The 18,957-nt window shown below is 39.6% G+C and overlaps 1 protein-coding gene across 1 annotated transcript in view; it reads left to right on the top strand.

Annotated features, from left to right (window-relative positions):
- plppr2a (phospholipid phosphatase related 2a) overlaps nt 1-18,957 on the top strand; it is a 54,121-nt gene that overhangs the window by 18,621 nt on the left and 16,543 nt on the right. The window contains exon 3 of the mRNA XM_053338756.1: nt 13,084-13,272. Within this exon, the coding sequence (XP_053194731.1) occupies nt 13,084-13,272 (189 nt within the window). The remainder of the gene's footprint in view (nt 1-13,083; nt 13,273-18,957) is intronic.

Below are 18,957 nucleotides of genomic sequence, written 5' to 3'. Positions count from 1 at the left end.
TTATTCAGCTTCCAAAGCCTATTCATCACGCTCTCCTCCCTTCTGTCAGACTTCTTATATGGATCGGGCGCCCATGCCAGCTCCAAACATTATTGTTTTAATGTAGCGGTTTGTCATCATTTGAGCAAGATATCAATAAAGAGAGTGGGTGTGAATGTTAAAAAGGGGTGTAGAGATGAGACGTGTGGCAAATCTTTAAAGAATGATCATATATGTGTTTTCCATAACTTACACTACATGGGTGTACAAATATAATCAAAGTTCAGATTTATATGGATCCATAAACAGAAACAGTATGGATAATGAGCCAAAAATCATTTTATTTCAGGCAATGAATTAGAATGAACTAATATTTCTAGCAACAAAAAACAGAGCTACAGATATCAATCATCAAACTTTTAATGAGCCACAGTAACAGTTAACATATAGACAATGTCAATAATGAGCAGATGGTGTCTATAGATGGATGGATGCTGCTGGATCATTAGGTGTCAGTAATGGAGAGAAATGGCTTATTTAAACTACTGCTGCAGAGGAATTAGTTTTTTAACCTACATCTGGACATAGTGACTCCTGGGTGTCAGATTTAACTGATTCAACTAAGGATAGGTTCAAAAAAGTGAGCAAAATTTCACTAAATTCTGTAAGAAATTGAAGCCCCAGGGGGTAATATTCACCCTTCTTTAGCTGTTTTCCACCAACTCTTGATGGTACTAAATACTCAACTATGTTTACCAACTAACTTCGTCTGTCATTTGGTGCTGGGCAATGTGCTTACCTGAGTTTTTTCAGCTGTCTGCTACTGCTTTACAATAGGCTGGTGAGAGCTGTGAGACTCAATCAAAACATCAAAGTTTTGTTCTATAAAGACAATGAGCTCATTAAAGCACTCATTCTGTGGGTTCTTTGTGGGAATATAATTTCAATCAACCACTTTCGCTTTTTATGTAGTCGTCTCATCTACTGTTAATATGAAAATATTGATTAGAGCGACTTAACAAAAATTATAGGTGTCCTTCTTGGTAACAATCAAAACAAACGTCCAAAGGTCAGAGGTCATAGGATGTAGCTTTAAACCTGACAAAAATAAGTTCAGCATCTAGCCATTTTTGTCCTGACAGTCTATCCATTCAGTCGCTATTATTACCAGTTGATAACTATAATGCATCATTTTATTGTCATCCAGCTGGAAGATGAGGAAGAAGAGATATTTCACACTCTTAGAAAATGATCTAAATACTATTTTGGCTGGAACCCATTTCAACACTTGTCGAATTTGTTGCTACATTTAGGGGTTATTTCCCACAGAGAATGTTTCTGCCTCAAGAATTTGTTTTTTTGAAGATTTTTTTTTTCTTTCTGTCTCCCAATCAGTTCAGTCCAGGTTTCGGCAGGGGGTCTCTCTTGTATTTAGAAAGACAGATTAGAGGTCAGCACAGCTCACTGAGTTATTCCAACATCCTGCTGCGAAGCTGTAATTAGCACTGACCACCTGTCAGTCTCCAGTTCACACAAAACAAGCCATGCTACAATGATAGAAATCTTCCTGTTTGTAAAATGTTGTCATGAATTTCTTTACTAAAAAAAAACAGAAAGGTAGGAAGAGAAGTGTGGAGGTGTGTGGTGTGTGGGTGAGGTTGATGGTTGCACTGGCAAAGTGTTGGCTGGTAGGAGAATTTTGGCTCAGTAAAGGAAACAGACTCCAGCTCTATAAAACAATACAAGGTCACAGTCTTCAATGATCAAACTGGAAATGATAGCAACAGAAAGCAGATACTGTATATACCAACACTGTTACCACTGTTTAATAATTCATAATGTTTCTATGCTGTGCACCTTGTCATAGCGTGTAGTGTCTCTGCTGCTGTAACACTGAAGAACTTAATTGTTGAGTCCTGTTTCGTACTGTTCTCTGCAGGAAAGGGCAGAGCACATGAGGACAGGGCAGCAGATTTGACACAAACACATTATATTCACCCATTATGTTACTATTATACCGATCAACATGTAATTGTCAAGATCTGGGAACACAGCGGCGGTGCAGCGAGGCACGACTGATCAGCCATTCTGTAAACAACCCAACAGTTTAGCTTCATTATCTAAAGCACGATTTAGATTATTGGGGATCATTTTACCATTCGCCTTCATTTTCTTTTACACAATTTTGGCAACATTAAGGTTTGTTTACAACCTTTTGTGGATCATGTTTCCTGCCCATTAACGCTTCTTTTTAACAGCTATGTTCCCAGATCTCAGTAAATAAGCTGATGAGTTAGGCCTGTCACAATAATTACATTATCAACAATAACGTAATTGTCGACATCATCATGTCTATATATGGACTTATCGTTTGATACATGGACATGACTTTGACCTTAATATTTCCACACTTCATGTTAACACCTAAGAGGCTATTCATGTCACATTGGCTAAGCAAGTAGTTGCCTTCATTCCTCACTGTGCACATCCTGAGTGGAGACTGCACAAGTATAGCACCTACTCTCCAATCCCACCCCCAAGCAATATAAAATTATCTTCAAATAACAATAACATCGTTTATCGCGATTATTACTGAGACAATATATCGTCCAACAAAAGCAGTTATCATGACAGTGTTACAGTGTTATTTTTACTGACAGCAGTGACTTCCAAACCTACAAAAATGTAATAAACCACAAATTACTTTTAAAATACATCACAAAGTGCCTCAACTGACACAAATGGTAAAGAAATATCAAATCAAGTGAGGGCTAAACCCCTGCTGCTTCCAAACACTCTGAACAGGCTGATACACGTGTGCCCAGCTCAAACCACCAGAGAGCATTACACAACTCCCATTTGAACAGCTCTCTGTAACCTCACCACTCTGTAGTCACTTACAGAGACACGGCCATCACACACAAACCAGTTAACCCCACATAGACGTAGAAACAGTACCTAACAGTAACTGTGCAAGGCAGGTATTCACTTTTGAATTTTAACATTTCTACAAGGTGAATTGCAGTCGTCGCCTTTGATGCTGACAGCTCTGTGGATTTGGAGCTGTGAGAGTAGCGGGAGTCTAGGAAATAACAAGTCAAGAAAAGACAGAAAGAAGAAACACCTGCCTTTCACCAACTACACAATTTCCCTCCACTCTCTAATATTGCTGTCTTCTTTACCTTCCTCTCTTATTGCATCTCCTTCAACATACTTCCATCTCATTCTCTCCTGTAGATCTCTCTTCTTTCCATCCATCCTCTGTTTCTGATTTCCTCCCCCACTGATTACCCTCATCCTCCCTTTCCCACTTCTTCTTTTTTTTTAACCCCTCCTGCTTACTACCCTCCCCTGGGCTTCCTTGCCTCCTCCTCCTCCTTCAGGGCTCCTGTCATGCTAGCCAGGTGCAGTGTAGCGTGTGTTGATGGCAGGGCTCTTAATGGACAGCATGTGTCTGACGGTGGACCCCTGTGCCTCACCGTCCTTCTGCTCTAAATCCTCCGTCCGTAAAACACAAAACTGCTCTTTCAGGCAACACAGCTTTAACAGCATCCAGGGACGCAAACGGGACCTCCAGAGAAAATGTTCAAGAAACAGAACACGACAGACAAACAGTCATAGTTACCCTTGTTGGAGATGTGCAGTTGCTTCCATACTATATCCTGTGGAGGTCTATCTTGTAAAGGTGCAAAATACAACTTCTTAGTACAAATAAATCTTTACTATTTCAACTTAAAAGAGCTGTTATCAAAGGAGATAAATATTGAGAGGACAGGCTGCTACAGTATTGCAGGTTGTACCACTGCTTTATGTTGTGGAAAATCAATTTGATTGATTTGCAGCGCTAAACAGGAAGAGGGCAGTGTACCTCCAGCTTAGAATGGGGAAAACGTCTCAGTGATAGATTGGAAATGGCTGATTGGAAAAATCACCTTCACTTCTGTTTGTCGTCTTCAGTAAAGTAAAATAGAGCATACACAATCCTTTTTTATAAAAAGAAGCAGATGGGTGTTTGATTTTGAGAGACACCAGCTTTAACAATCAGCTTTTTCAACATCTGCATGTGTTATATATTGATTCTTCACAATCAGTACGATCAGTACTCATTTGTGCATTAAAGGGACATCTCTTCCTTATTCACCACTAAGACCCAGAAGATAAGCCTTGATAAGATCAGTGTTAAATGACCAGTGTGGATTCCTTCCAAGTATTTAGGAGAAAGTATGGTTGTTGTGAAGAAAAAATGCAAAAGGCCCTGTCTAGAGCCAGTGTTTGGTTCTTCTGTTCAGAGCTACTTATACAAATTATACGAATGAAAACACACAGATTACCACCCACGTAGTGCCCAGTTCTGCTTGAGGTTATTTGCTGTTTCCTTGCCGCTGTCACTAAGTGCTTACTCATGGGGGGAATTTGGGGTCTCTTTAAATTAAATGAAAGAGTACGGTGTAGACCTGCTCTATGTGAAAAGTGCCTTGTGATAACTTTTGTTGTGATTTGGCGTTATATAAATACGCAATGTAATTATCTTCCACCTATGCCAAGTCCCATCCACTAGATGGCACTAAATTCTACACACTTTTAACCACCTTTTAACTAATTTTTAACAAAATGACTATGTTGCAGACTGGGATTATGGAGTTTGGAAGAAATGGGCATGAAGGGAGGGGTCAACTAGGGCTGCCATTATTAATACTCTCATGATTATTTTCTCGATTAAACATTTTGTCTATAAAATGTCAGAAAATAGTGAAATATTCTACTCAAATGAGTGTAATTTCTCAGGAAATGTTATGTTTTGTCCGATCTACAGTCCAAACTCCCCAACATATCCAGTTTACTACGATGTATGACACTGTATGACAATTCCTCACATATGAGGACGAACCAGAAAATGATTTTCCTTAGCAAAGCATATTTCCTTAAGAAATAATGAATGTATTCTTCAATTATCAAAATAGTTGATTTAATTTTCTGTAAATCAAACAATCAATTAATCGACTAATTGTTGCAGTTGACCATAGACACTTTGGACATCATGGGAAATATAGAATCCAGGTGCTGGTACTGCCTGGCCCTCTGCACACCCCCTCCGCTCTACTACCAACAAATGCCACAGTTAGAGCTGAGACTGAGCTGTGCAGAAAAATACAGAATGCAGAGGAATGTTATATGTGCAATCTTGAGGCAGTGTCCTCTTTGTCAGTCCTGTAAAATACATGCCATTTCTCTGATTTAACATGAAGACTCAGCACCCATACACTAGCCATGCCTCAGTATGTTCATAAGAAGTCACAGCCACAGTATCTAGAGACCAAGCCCCCAGGAACAGTGCTAGGCTATGAGGGGATTTTGTCATAGTGACTCCACTCTGTATTAAAGTATGACAGACTCCCAAAAAGAAATACATTTGGAAATACTTACATGATAGTAAATGTGGAATTCATAAATCCAGCAAATACAATAGTCAGTAGTGTCCAGCTTCTCAACCACGGAGAATGTCCAGTACTCTTTTTTAATGTCTATTACTTTTCTTTCCTGTATGTACATTTGTAGTTCAACAGGCTGCATTTGTATAGTGCCTTTCTAGTCTTCTGACCACTCAGGGCACTTTTACACTACAAGCCACATTCATTCACCCATTCCCACACACATTCATACACTGATGGCAGGCTGCCAAGCAAGGTGCCTGCTCATCAGGAGGGTCTAATGCATTCACACACACATTCACACACTGGTGGCACGTTCAGACTCCTGCCCATAGACGCTTTGCAATGCATCTATGGGTGGAGGAGCCAGGAATCTAACCTCCGAGTTTTGCACTGTGGCTTTACCTCCTGTGCCACAGCAGCCGCTGAATGTAAAAAAAAAAAAAAAAAAAAAAAGAACCAACGACTGCTCAAACTAATATGTCAGGCTCTCTGCTGGCCAAGTAACGCTCACCTAGGTAATAGCTCTATATTTAGATTCATTCATCACAGAAACTTCTCTTCATATTAATATTGCATGAATGTAGTTCATCAAGTATGGCTAACCTTGTAAAGCTGTCTGTCCCTGTTTGTCAAGAAAAAGATTATGTTTTTGACTTGTGCAAGGATGGTATGTTCCTTTTATCCAGGTTGGCGGGGGGGGGGGGGGGGGTCTTATTTTAAGAGCTACACTGAGCTCACTGTGGTGGGTCCTTCTCATGCCGTTGGCTGTTGTTGCTTGCTGGACTCGTTCCCAAAGTGTTCCCAAAATTCTCTCCTTCTATCTGTGCCGTATTCTAAGGCGTCTTGATGTCACTGCTGTGACATAAACCTGTGCTGCCTCTCAGGGTTATAGTCACTGTGTCTGTGTGCTGTCTGTCAGTTCAGCAGTCGATCTCGAAATTAAGAGGTACTGATATAAAATATTAACCAACGTTAAAAACCTGGGTATGCTGCTAGACAGGAAGAGTAGTGGAGGAAATACTAGAGAGATGAGTGAGGAATAAAGACGTGTAGAAAACAGCTGAGACCAACAAGAGAATTTTTTAGGGGTAAAATGACTACAGAGGGTTAACAGAAGGGTCCTTCAGCTGTGTTTTTTAAAGGCGAGGGGCAGCATGGAGCAGTTGAAAGAAAAACACACAATGACATTTCTAATGTCACACCGCACACGCAGATATCAGGTAAAACAGGATAGTCATCTGAGAAAAGGGCAAACTCTCATCCTGTAGTGCCATTGGGAATGTGATGGTGCTCTGAGGGTGAGTACCCGCTGATGACTGTGCCCTTTCAGAGAAAGATAACATGCAGCCTGAAATACATTTTCTTGACTTGGTTTGAGGCAACAGAGACTGTTGGGACATTGTAACTATCATACTCGACTAATCTAATTGCATTGTTACATATGGATTAGTCAACATGTCACTTAAAGGGGACATATGCTTTTGTGGATTTCTGTTTTTTTACACACTGTTGGTGTTGGATATTTTTGCTAAACATGGACAGAATTCCAAAACTTGAGGTTAGATTATGTACAAATCCAGGGCCAGGGCCTCAATCTGTTCTCAAAGCTTTATTTGCTGCATTTTTTTTCCTACCTCTTCTACCATAGAATAAACGAGTTGACATCAGCTTGTCACACATGCACATAAATGGCCGTACATTCCATGTCCTTGGCAGCTATGGTTGTTGCTAAGGTTCCACAGTGTGTTGTTTGTGTTGTCTAGTCTCATATTTTGAATCGTATTTCAGCTCAAACGTGCGGATGTATTTGACAAGTTGACATGTCAATTAAGAACAAGGAAAAAATAGTGAAATCCGACAGCTATAGTTTGTTGACCTAGAAGCCAGAAGTCGGCAGTGACGCAATTTACAGGAGCTAACCAGTTAGAACAGAGTGGGCTCAATGGTGGGTTCCCTTAAAGAAACCAGAGCTAAAACATCCTGTCAGAGACAGAGGCTGAATACAGGGACAGTAAATAAGACGTTTTTTTGGACTGTAAATCATGCCGTGATATTCCAGTTGATATAGGCCTGGAAACATACATAATATGTGCCCTTTTTAAAGTCAGCAGTAGTGGAGAAAGTATTCAAATCCTTATGTAAATCTACAATGATAGTATTTTGTATAATTAAAAACATTGCCAAAATATGCATTATATATACAGTTTACAAAGATAACAGTTGATGACAATTGAAATTCTTATTTGTAGGAGTTTGTTTTGTATTTCAGACTGAGGCAGATAAAAACAGTCTTCTTATTCTGCTGACTGAATTGACAACTGATTTTATCAACCGTAGCCGGGATAGCTAATATAACTGGCTGACTCAATAATCTTTCCAGCTAACTCATTTTGAAATGAGAATCTTATAAATGGGCTTTTAAATATTATCATAATATAATAACTTGGCATAGAGCACATGATATCATACTAAAAGACTGAGGCTAACGTCATACACCCCAGGCATACCGTTAGCATCCTGACCAATTGCTGATAGACATTTTCAGTAGTAGGTTTTATATTTGAACATTACAAGATAAAAGGCTAGACATCTCTGTTAATGTTGGCTTGGGGTTGTTGACGTGTAAACATCCCAAATACTATAAAATTGAGGACAGGGACGTTAATGTTAGCTTGAAGTCTGACAGCATCCAGATCTGACCCCCAGAGTACGAAGATCCTACACAGTAGTTCTAATATAACCTGAAACCTTGCAAACTAATGTATTTAAGCTAGTGATGTGTTCTTTGGCTTTGGAAATAACAAAAAATAACCTTGCTAACTGGTGTAGATACTGTAGTAAGCTAGTAAGCCAAGTAAATGCATGTTTTTATCATGTAGCACAGTGAAAATCGTATTTATCCAAACATTTAAATCGCAGAACCTTATTGTAACTGGTCAAGTGTAACTGGAGTGTATCAAAGTACATTTGCTTCAATTCTAAGTACATTCACTCAATTACTGTGCATTGTCTTTTCATTCATAATAGATCAGTTGTGAAGCCCAGATAAGCCCTCTTCTTATCTCTGATGAGCCCTTTTCATACTGCCTCACAGAAATCAATGAAAACTAATTTCCTGTATGTCTTGTTCCTCTTATCCACAGCTCATAGAAGGAGCTAAAGCTTGTTCAAAATATCCTGATACCTGAAATAAGTCAGTTTAATGTCAGTATGTAATGAGGCAAAGTCTGGTAATGGCTTGATAATCTGACAGGTATAAAGTATACTTTAAGCTGTGAAATGAAAGGCAAGCTCAGAGGAAGATGCCAACATCCAAAGAGAAACTCCTCAGTCTACACTCTTCACGCTCATAACAGGCAGCCTTGTGTCTCCCTGTGACAGCTCCGAACTTCAACTGTCTTAATGTGACCTTTCATCCTGACAAGCCGCAGCTCTCTCTGCTATTGATCTGCCCTTCCATCTCCATGCTAAAATAGGTCAAAGCAGGACAGGTTCTTTAAACTCCTGACTGTCCCCTTTTTTCTGTTAATGGCAGCTCCTTTTTTGATAAGAAAATTAAAAATTAAAAAAGCAAAGAGAAGAATACAGCAGCAAGTTGGACAAAGAGTGTGAAGGCGTAGCAAATGGAGGGCAGGAGGTTGTTGCCAGGGTTTAAATAAGGTGCTGTCATCCACATCACAGGTTCTACAGAACAGCATAGAGTCAAAGTGGCACCAAAATAACAATGGCAGCACCTGGCTACTGTGGACAGTCACCACTGGTTAGGTTTTATTTTGAGGAAATGTGAATTTGTATTTAATTACAGGTATACTTGTATTACGTCTGGTGAAAGTAGGGCTGGGTATTGGTACTCGATACCTTGAAGGTATTGACCAAAATAAATCGATACCAAGTAGTATTGAAATGTCTCCCGTCAAACGATACCTGCAATTGATCCTTTTTGCACCCAGAGCTAGAAAATATGACTGTATGGACTTGTTCACAGCAACACAAGTCTTAACTTAATGCGACATGTGGTTGGCCCACTGCCACAGCAGCTACAACCCGTCTGTGGTTTAATTTAATGCTTCTATTCACATGATGGATATTGAATAAAGTACTCAATTGATATCAGTATCACTTTAAGGGTACTCAGATTGGTACTGGTAGGGTAATTTTTTAATCAATGCCCAGCCCTAGGTGAAAGTGACTCAATACAGTCTTATTGTTCAGGTAAGACTTCTTGGGATGATAAGAAAAGCCAAAATCACAGATGAGGAGTCACCAAAAAAAATAAAAAAATTCTATTGGCCTTTCTATTAGATTTGCAGGTCAAAGTTGAACCAATGTTAACTCTGGAGCAGGAGCACGAGGCTGAACCACATCCCTGAATTTTTACCCTTTTCATTGATTTCCATGGAAAGAAAGGAGGCAGGTTTAGCAGCCGAACTATGAAAGTATGCTGCCGATTTTTTTTTTTTTAAGGTGGCGTCGTGAATCGCTGGTGTTCCTTCAGTTTAGTGTGAGTCAGAGCCAGTCACAATACCCTGGCTAAATGCAGGGGAGGAGCACTATGCTATCAAACAGGAAAACAAGGGAAGGCTTCGTGAGTCACACATATCAAACACCCACACTCTCCCCCCCAAAGCAAACCCACCAAAAAGCTCCCATCAGGTGTGGGTGGTGTGTGTGCAACCCCCCCTCTCATCTCCAACAAACACACACATAAACATAGTTAGAAGCAATGATTGCCAGCAGCTTATGGTCAGAAAGCATGATATTAACACCAGCCTTACAAAAAATACTGGTCTTTACTAACACACTCCTGTTGCAGAAGCGCTAAAAATACAGAATATTATAAAGCTGATTCCTCAGTCATTTCTTCACCATGACAACCACAGATAGCAAAACACATCTCTCTCAAGGGAGATAGAGAAGAAGAATGATACAAATAAAGAAACAGGGTGGATTTTTTTTTAAATGCTCCCATTGTGTATAAATACATTCATCCTGGTGTGTGTGTACACGTGACATCTATACATGTGCCTTTCTCTATGTGCCTGCGGATGTTTGTTCTCACTTGCATATTCATACAGTACATTTAAAACATATTGGTGACACAGATGTGGGTGGAGTCATGTGTCTGGGGGGGTCAGGTCCGGTCAGAGTGATGTGACTGAGCAGAACATCCCAGAGGGCTTCAAACTGCCACACACTCAGCCTCGCTCTCGCTATCCTCGACTTCAGCTCCATTTAGAATTTTTGCATGAGTCAATTTTGAATTTCTTCCTGAGGGAAAATTAGTTTGCTGATGCTGAACGGCGTCGTATCATATGGCTCTCAAAACCACATCAGCACAGGTGATTGAAAGAGAGAGAAAATACTTGTCTGTACTTCAAATTAATTATATTTGACCTCAACATTAAAGGTGCACTAATCACATTTTTTAAACATAACAAGGGATCATATAAACAGATGTAATGTGTTGGAGTTGGTCATAGTGGCAAACACGCAGAGGTTTTATCACCCGACTATCAGTTCAGCCTCTTTCAGCTCATTGTTTTGGTTTTACGGCCCACAAATTCACAGTTTTGGCTCGTATTATCACTCTCATAGGACGTATTTTCTAGTCACAACAGGCAGCTGTATTCTCATTAACAGGCTGTATGCTATCAGCCAAGCGCCAAACAGCAGACAGGCAGATTTAGCTGGTAAACATAGTAGAGCATTTAGCGGCTTAAGAGCCTGATGTTTCATGCAGGAGTCGTCAGGGACCAAAACAAAGACTAAAGGACATTGAATATTGGACTTGCATTTGCCTGGAGGACAGAAGCATAACTCTACATAAATCCAAATGTTGCTCTAAGTCTGCTCTCTGTTTGCTAACATGTTTGCTATATCAACTTTATAAGGAGATAATATGTCAATCTTTATGTTTAAAGCTTGTTATGCTACCTCTAAGTGACCAGACAATCTATTTTTACTGCTCTAACTGTTTAACAGGTGTTAAATATGTGCTATTTGCATAGGGTTGAGTTTCTTGTCACCTAGCCACCTGAGGCAAAGATGTTTGCACTGGATGTTTAGTGTCCCTTTGGGCCAGTGGGAACAAGCTGTGAAGTAAACACTGACATATTTACACCTTGGATAGTTAAGTATACTTGTTAGCAAACAGCTGCTTATTTACTCATCCAACAGATGCTTGTCAATATCAGTGTTTGTTAGGAGTGATTTCTTCTGGCTAACTGATCTCTTTTAGCTCTGATTTTCATCTCCACCAGCGCCTGAGAGAAATATCTGGCTCTTTAGCAGCTAAATGTTCTGCTATATGTTTAGCAGCTAGTTACTAAATGTGGTTGTTTGCTGTTTGCTGAGCTACAAGATGCGATAAGGCTCCATAGAGTTGAGGGGAACTGCAGTCGGATGAAATGTAGGTTAATCTTATCACATTTTATCCATCCTTTGTTAATATACTATTAAAAAAAAGATTATAGCCACTTGAAAGACCAGAAACATTCAGAATATCTGTTTGGCTTGATCTCATCTCTCACTGAAACATAAAAGATGTCCAATCAGAGCGCTTCTTCTATGACAAACTGCTTCTGAAATGAAAGTGATCACAAAATGAAGCTGTAAATGTTAAATTAGGAAAGAAATTAATTGGGATGGGATGATAGGCAGAAAAAAAGCATTGAAAAAAACTCTTATTTCATCTTTAAAATGAATGTATTAATTAATCATGTAAAGACTGATTAGCGACAGAATTATTATAATTTCTCTTTTCTTTTTTTTACTAATTTCTTCAGTTAAAATAAAAGTTCAAATTTAAATGCGCATTCATTTAATGAACTTAAATGATGAACAGCTTTTCTAAATTGATCAATTTATTAAATGTTATGTTTTAAACTCACTTTAACACAACTTTTTCAAGTGATACTAACTCACTTGTACCTATCACCTCATCCAAAAGCATGTCACACATTATCTATCATTGGTTCTCATTTTTTGCCTTCAGACATTATCATGGAAGTTAGAAGTACTCAAAGGAATCAAACTTTTTGGTAGAGACGCCAGCTGATGGTTTGGACCATCTCACACACACACACACACACACACACACACATGCTATCCACAAATACACCCACAGCTCAACTGTAGTAGATTCATAAGTGCCAGCAGCATAAAGGCTGCTCCCCCTTTCTCTCCCTCCCACCTCCCTCCCTCCCTCCCTCCTTTCTCCTCTCTCTCTCCATCTCTCTCTTTTTCTCTATCGCTCACCCGCTATGCAAGTCTTTGTTTTTGTTGCTTGTGTTGCCGCGGAACCCTCTTTTATTCTCTTTTTTGTTCCCGTTTCCATCTCATGAAGAGAGAAGCTTCCTCCTGTCGATTTCTTGTCGTGCTATCTTTTTCTGGCTCCTGCTCTCTCTCTTTCACTCTCCCTCTCTCTATCTTGGCTCCAAACACTGAACCTCACTCTGTCTCTCTCTGTCCGTACATGCATCTCCTATGCATCTCCCCGTGGCTGAGGGGAACAGGGACTTGACTCTGCCCTCTTCTTCCCCCTCCTCCTCCTCCTTCTCCTCCTCCTCCTCTTCCGCCTCCACCTCTGCCTCCCTCCTCCTCCTCCTCCTCCTCCTCTTCTTCACTTCTCATCTTCTCGCTTCCTAACGGAGGGATAATGTTCTACTTCCAGCTGGTGATCATGGCTGGGACGGTTCTTCTGGCTTATTACTTCGAGTACACGGACACCTTCCCCGTGCACGTCCAGGGCTTCTTCTGCTACGACAAGACCTTCTCAAAGCCCTACCCGGGTCCGGACGACACCAGCAAGATCCCCCCTGTGCTCATCTACTCGCTTGTCACAGCCATTCCCACCCTCACGGTAAGAGTCGGGTATTTATAAGTGTGTAATTGAAGATGGAGAGATGGAGGGAGGTTTGAGAAAAGCATGCAGGCAGGCGTGTGTCTATGTTTTAAAAAAGGAGAGTGAGACTAAGTAGCATATTGATTCTGAGATGTTTGAATTGTTCATCATATCTGCTTCTCATACTTTGTTCTGGTCTGTGAAAGTGCACTAGAAAGTGTAATTCGCTTCCTTTGTATAATTTGTGAGTTTTTGTGCTGTTGTATCTGCTGCACCATTGATATAATTAGCAGATTGGCAATCGGCATGGAAGTAACCCCCCTCCATCCTTCACAAGCAGGTGTGTGTGTGTGTGGGTGTGTGTGCAGGGTGAACAGAAACAAGAATCCACTCAGACCACACAGAGATGTAATAAGAATGGGCAGATAAGTCATTAGAGATAGAAAGAGACAGAAAGTGAGGAAAAAAGAGGCAGAAAGAGAAATGGTCAACAACACAAACGATTGAGGAAAGCAGCGGTGCAAAAGTTGGGAGTGAAGACAGAGTTATAATGGCAGGCAGCAGATGCTGTCTGAAAGGAAAAACTCGGGATGATAGGTGAGAAAAAGCAACAATGAGCACAAAGGAAGGCAATTCGGAGGGGGGCACGTACTCTCTGTGTGTGTGTGTGTGTGTGTGTGTGTGTGTGTGTGTGTGTGTGTGTGTGTGTGTGTGTGTGTGTGTGTGTGTGTGTGTGTGTGTGTGTGTGTGTGTGTGTGTGTGTGTGTGTGTGTGTGTGTGTGTGTGTGTGTGTGAAAGAGAGAGTAGCTGTTGAGCCCCAAGTGAGACGGAAGGCAGTGAGCGTGAAATGCATAACACCTGGCACTGACTGAGCACTGACACAAAGCTGAACCGCTTACATCCCCAACAGACCACAAAAAAAAACAGAAGACCATAAACACAACCAGCCTACAGCCACAATACAAAGGGAACAAATCATCTGTTCAGATTACCTCCACGGGCAAATCAACACCCTGCATTTAACAGCCAAGACAAGAATAATTTACAATGGCATTAGAAAACACTCTCCTGTTTGTGTGAGGCAGTTCATATAATGTGGGACCACTGTGTTTATTAGTCCTTAGTTTGTCTGAAAGCCACAATACACTTATTTAATTAAGTTATATTAGAATGTAATTATGCTTTTTCCCCAAAGCAGGCCAATAAAATGTGCATTATTCATCTAATTAATGCACATTATTTAAAATATTTGCGGAAGTAAAGAAGTTTTGTTGTTAATGTTGATATTTAGGGACTGTGTAAAAATTATTAGAGTGGGTAGCGGGGTAAAAAAAAAAGAAGAGAGATTTTTTTTTTTTGTTTGTGTTAAAAATGACACTCATCCCTTGAGAATTTTGGAGCCTTTGGCCACATGCAGAGAACAGCTGTCCCATCTTTGGATCAGGGCTTCACTTTCATTCAGTCATTCATTAATTGCAATAACAGTTTATTTAGCAGCTTCTTTTTTCTCTAAATGAATAAAACTGGTACTATTTTCTGCACAATTACTAAAACAGTTTCTTACAGTTGAATTAATAAAGATGCACCGTCACTATTATTTTTTTTTAACATTTCTGATAAATACAGCAGTTGCACTTCACAGTTACTCACCCATATCAAGCAGACTACTAAAACTGCCCAAGCTGAAGGTAAATTACTTTTGGAAGCTGATCCGAGTCAGAGCACATGACTTGCACCAGCTAGTCTGCTGAAACCTGTGCTGAAAGAGGCCTCGGTGTTTGTATAGAGCAGTAAGGTAATTCAAAGCAGTGACTCCCAGTGATAGTGCCAGTCTGGTGTGAATATGCTGTGCCATTTGCTGCTGGTTCCTGGGGAGCTTGATCTGTTTTTGCCCAATGCAGCAGAAAATCAGTGCCTAGTGTTGCTGATCAAATGGCTGCACGGCACTGAAGCCAAGCCATCTTTAACAAAACATTTATATGGTAGAATGTAAGAGGTTTGGATCTCTACCATTTTTATATAGAAAAATTAGAAAATCTGTTTATTCTAAATATGCGAACTCTATCTTTATACTGCAGAACTGAATACAAGACAAGTAGAGATGATTGCTTATGCACTGCTTGTAAATGTAGGTTAGAATTTGGGCTTGATTAGAAGAAATGACGATATAAATAGGGAGACCCTGCCTGGCTGAGTCACTGAAGGTAATCAGCCACCAGTGTATTTGGGTCAGTGCCAGAGTCCTCCAAGCCCAACAGAGGGCACTCTAGCTCTCTTTCAGCTCCCAGTAGGATCCCAACATCTAATTAAAATCATCAATCATTTCCTGAAGTTCCAGCACAAAGAGCGAGTCCTCTGTGTGGTAACTGAAACAGATCAGGAGGGACGGGGCATCTTCCCACCCCGGTCTGTTACTCACATTTATGGGCTTATATCTGCAGCAATGAATAATATATCTTCTCATCCATAATGACATTTTCACCAGTTTTTTATATACAACCAGTAACGAATGCAGTCAAATACATTATCCCTGCAATCATTGTTACTATCATAAAGGTTCATTTTTTGTTAAAACCTTTATGGAGGTGTTGATACTACTTTACCAGGTGTAGTTTGTGGTGCTGTTGTATTGCAAACAGTCCATTTTTATTTGTATAGCCCAAAAATCAACATACTGTCTTCAAATTCTCATGAGTTGTATGGCAATTTCAGGAGAGTAATGAGTAAATTGTGATAGATTGTGTTTTTAGTGAGTCATTTCTCCATGATTGGAGTTGTGGTGACATGGACACAACCACTCAACAGCTTCCTATCCAGTGGACATTCTCTACACCTCTTCTCCCTTAGTTACCACACATATGCAGTGTACTGTAGAATGATAACAGTGACATATTTAATTCTCAAAATTTGGAGTGATGTGTCGAATCAATTTAAAACAAGAATCTTGTAAAAAGGCATATTAAATCATAATGACTTTATTTATATAGCCCCAACAATAAAAATACATATATATACAACAAATACAATATGCACAATATAGCGGTGTGATGACGTCACTTATTTTTTAAAGTCACTGTGTGGATCTTGTTAGATTGGGTGCCCTTGTTCTAGTTTGTGAAATAGCAGCTTCTACCTGTCAGCAATAGGAGATGGAGAAAGGAGCAGGGGTAGGTCATCCTCAGGTCTTACCACTGGAAGCCTGAGGTAGGAGGAGTGGGGCTTGCATATTGCATATGATAATTCATACTTAAAGTAGAACTGAAGTGACATTCATTATAAGATGATTAATTAAACATTTCACCTGCATTGTTTTGCATTTTGTGTCTTTCAGTCAAATAAATAAATATTTTTCCAGTCATATATTTTGTGATTGAAGTTTTATTAAAAATAGTGTTAAAATCTCTCGTTCTCCTGAGCTGAGTGTATCGTCACACCCCTAGTACAACAGTTTTTAGTATGGTATCATGCTAAAAAGAAGTAGAGAAATTAAACAACATTTTTCTTGTAATACAGTAATGAACTACTTAATTTTAGTATTTTAATATCAGGAAAAATATAAGATCAGACTTGTGTTTGATATCTTAGCTAAATACAGTACTTCAATATATTTTCAAAGAATATTTTCACTTTTAATGTTAGAGGAGAAATGTACCCAGAGAAATGTAGCACCGACTTTAAAGTACCAGTGTAACTATGACAGCTTAACTTAAGCAGAAAGTAAATTTGGTATAAATGTTAATTATGGGATTATTTGACTTAAGTAATACAAGTTGAACACATTCCTCTGATTTGACCAATTGCATAAATTTAAGAAAGATTGGATAAAATTTGAAGTGCCTGTAAACAAGTCACATTTTTCTCAGTTTGCACTAAACATGATCATACTTCTGTTTAGAGAGTATAACTTTATGCATATAGAATACTGATGAGTTTTAGCCTGAGGCAGCTGTTGTATATGTGACAACACTGAAAATTCTCCCCACAGACACAGTTTGGGTCATTTTCAGGGCATCTTGCAAGTTTGCCTAATGGAGCTCGTAAGTCAGTTAAGTGTAGGATGAATTAACTTTATCCAGCACAGATTCAATCTGACAGTGTGTGTTCTTCTGTAAAAAGCCTTCCTTTGATCAGTTTTGCTTTTCGTCTTTCCCTCAGTCTGTCTATCTCATGACTTTCCTCTGTGCGTACTGAGTGACATTATGAGTGCTTTATGTTTTCGTTGAGTTGAGCAGAATGTTAAATGTATTGAGTGTATCGTTGAATCTTGAGGAGGCATAAAGACATGGATTAGTCTCTCACAGAGCAGTTTATGACATCCTGCTGTAGTTCCCTCATGAAGCGTGAAGATGTAACATGGAAGGAATCAAGGAATATCTTGTATCTCAAACTTGAGGTTGATGCTTTAGTATTCCTTTACCAGCACAGCTCTGAGCATTCCTTGTGGCCACTTTAACTCATCTACATTTGACCTTTTTGCCTTCATGTTCCATGCAGCACCATTCCTGTCTGTCCTTTTGAAATTTTAGCCTCATTGATGTTTAGTCTTGCCTTCTTCCTTTTGCTGAAAATACCATTCAATACATTTTTTCCTTCCACCTACACTCTTTTGTCCAAGATTGTCGTCATTCTCATCAACACCTCCTCTACCTTTGCAAACCCTTTGTACCTCAGCCTTTCTGACCTCTTTCCACACCTATGTTTGTTTCGCCTTCCAATTAGCACATGCTCATCTTTGAACTGAAAGCGCTCGTCTGCCCTAGAAACTGCAGATTAGGTGATAATAAGACAGACTTCAAATGCACAGGAAGACATCAAAATTATATTCTTCTGTTCCACCTCCTGCTCTTTAACCTGAGATAAACAGGAGAGGTAGTCTTTTATGTAACAGAAGTCACACTGAGATGAAAGGCACTTGCGGTGAGATGAAATGAATACTTAGCTTAATAAATATGGATAAAATGTTCTGACTCATCCAGTTGCATTGCAGGTGAAATCAACACTACTTTCAAGGGCAGGTGAGATTTAAGTGTAGTTAACACTATCCAAGCTCCATTAACCAGTAGATGACAAGTGCATCCATATGTTTATATGTCATTTGTCTACTCACCATCACTGCCTCCTGTGTAAAATCATTTTAAGTTTAGTTAATAAAGTAGTTCATAAAAACAACACGAGAACAATTAGAGTATTTATACTTACTAGCAAGATTTTTTGTTCAGTTTTCACAACCTAGCAACCCAAACATTGTCTTACTTTATAAGTGATGATAGAGCTCCATTGCTCAACCTCGCAGTGGTCCTCCAAGTGGTCACTCGCAGTATTGCAGCAAAAAATCCCACTGCGGCCCAAAAAGCATTTTCCCCATAGACCACCATTACTTTCTATTATGAATTTTTGGTCCATTGAGTTTTTAAATTTGTAAGACCTTCCTTGAGTGGAGAAAAGACACTTTAAAAATCTGCGATGTCATCATAATGTAAAGTCTATGGGCCGAGAAGAGAAAACACTACTGGCATATTTATTGGACCGCACAACATGGCGTATGTGGCAGTCAAGCAATTTGTAAGACTGAATGGGAACAATTTTTGGTCCGGTATCCAGCTCTTATAATTCATCCATGGTGTTGACCTTTAAGGGGGAACAGAGAGATATAGAGTCCAAAATGGAGGGAGCTATCTTGCCAGCTTTCCGAAATCAGGTTTG

Source organism: Scomber japonicus, chromosome 18 (genome assembly GCF_027409825.1).
Source record: "Scomber japonicus isolate fScoJap1 chromosome 18, fScoJap1.pri, whole genome shotgun sequence".
NCBI classification, from domain to species: Eukaryota; Metazoa; Chordata; class Actinopteri; order Scombriformes; family Scombridae; genus Scomber; species Scomber japonicus.
Note: the sequence above shows the minus strand (reverse complement) of the source record. Positions and strands in the feature narration are given on the sequence as shown.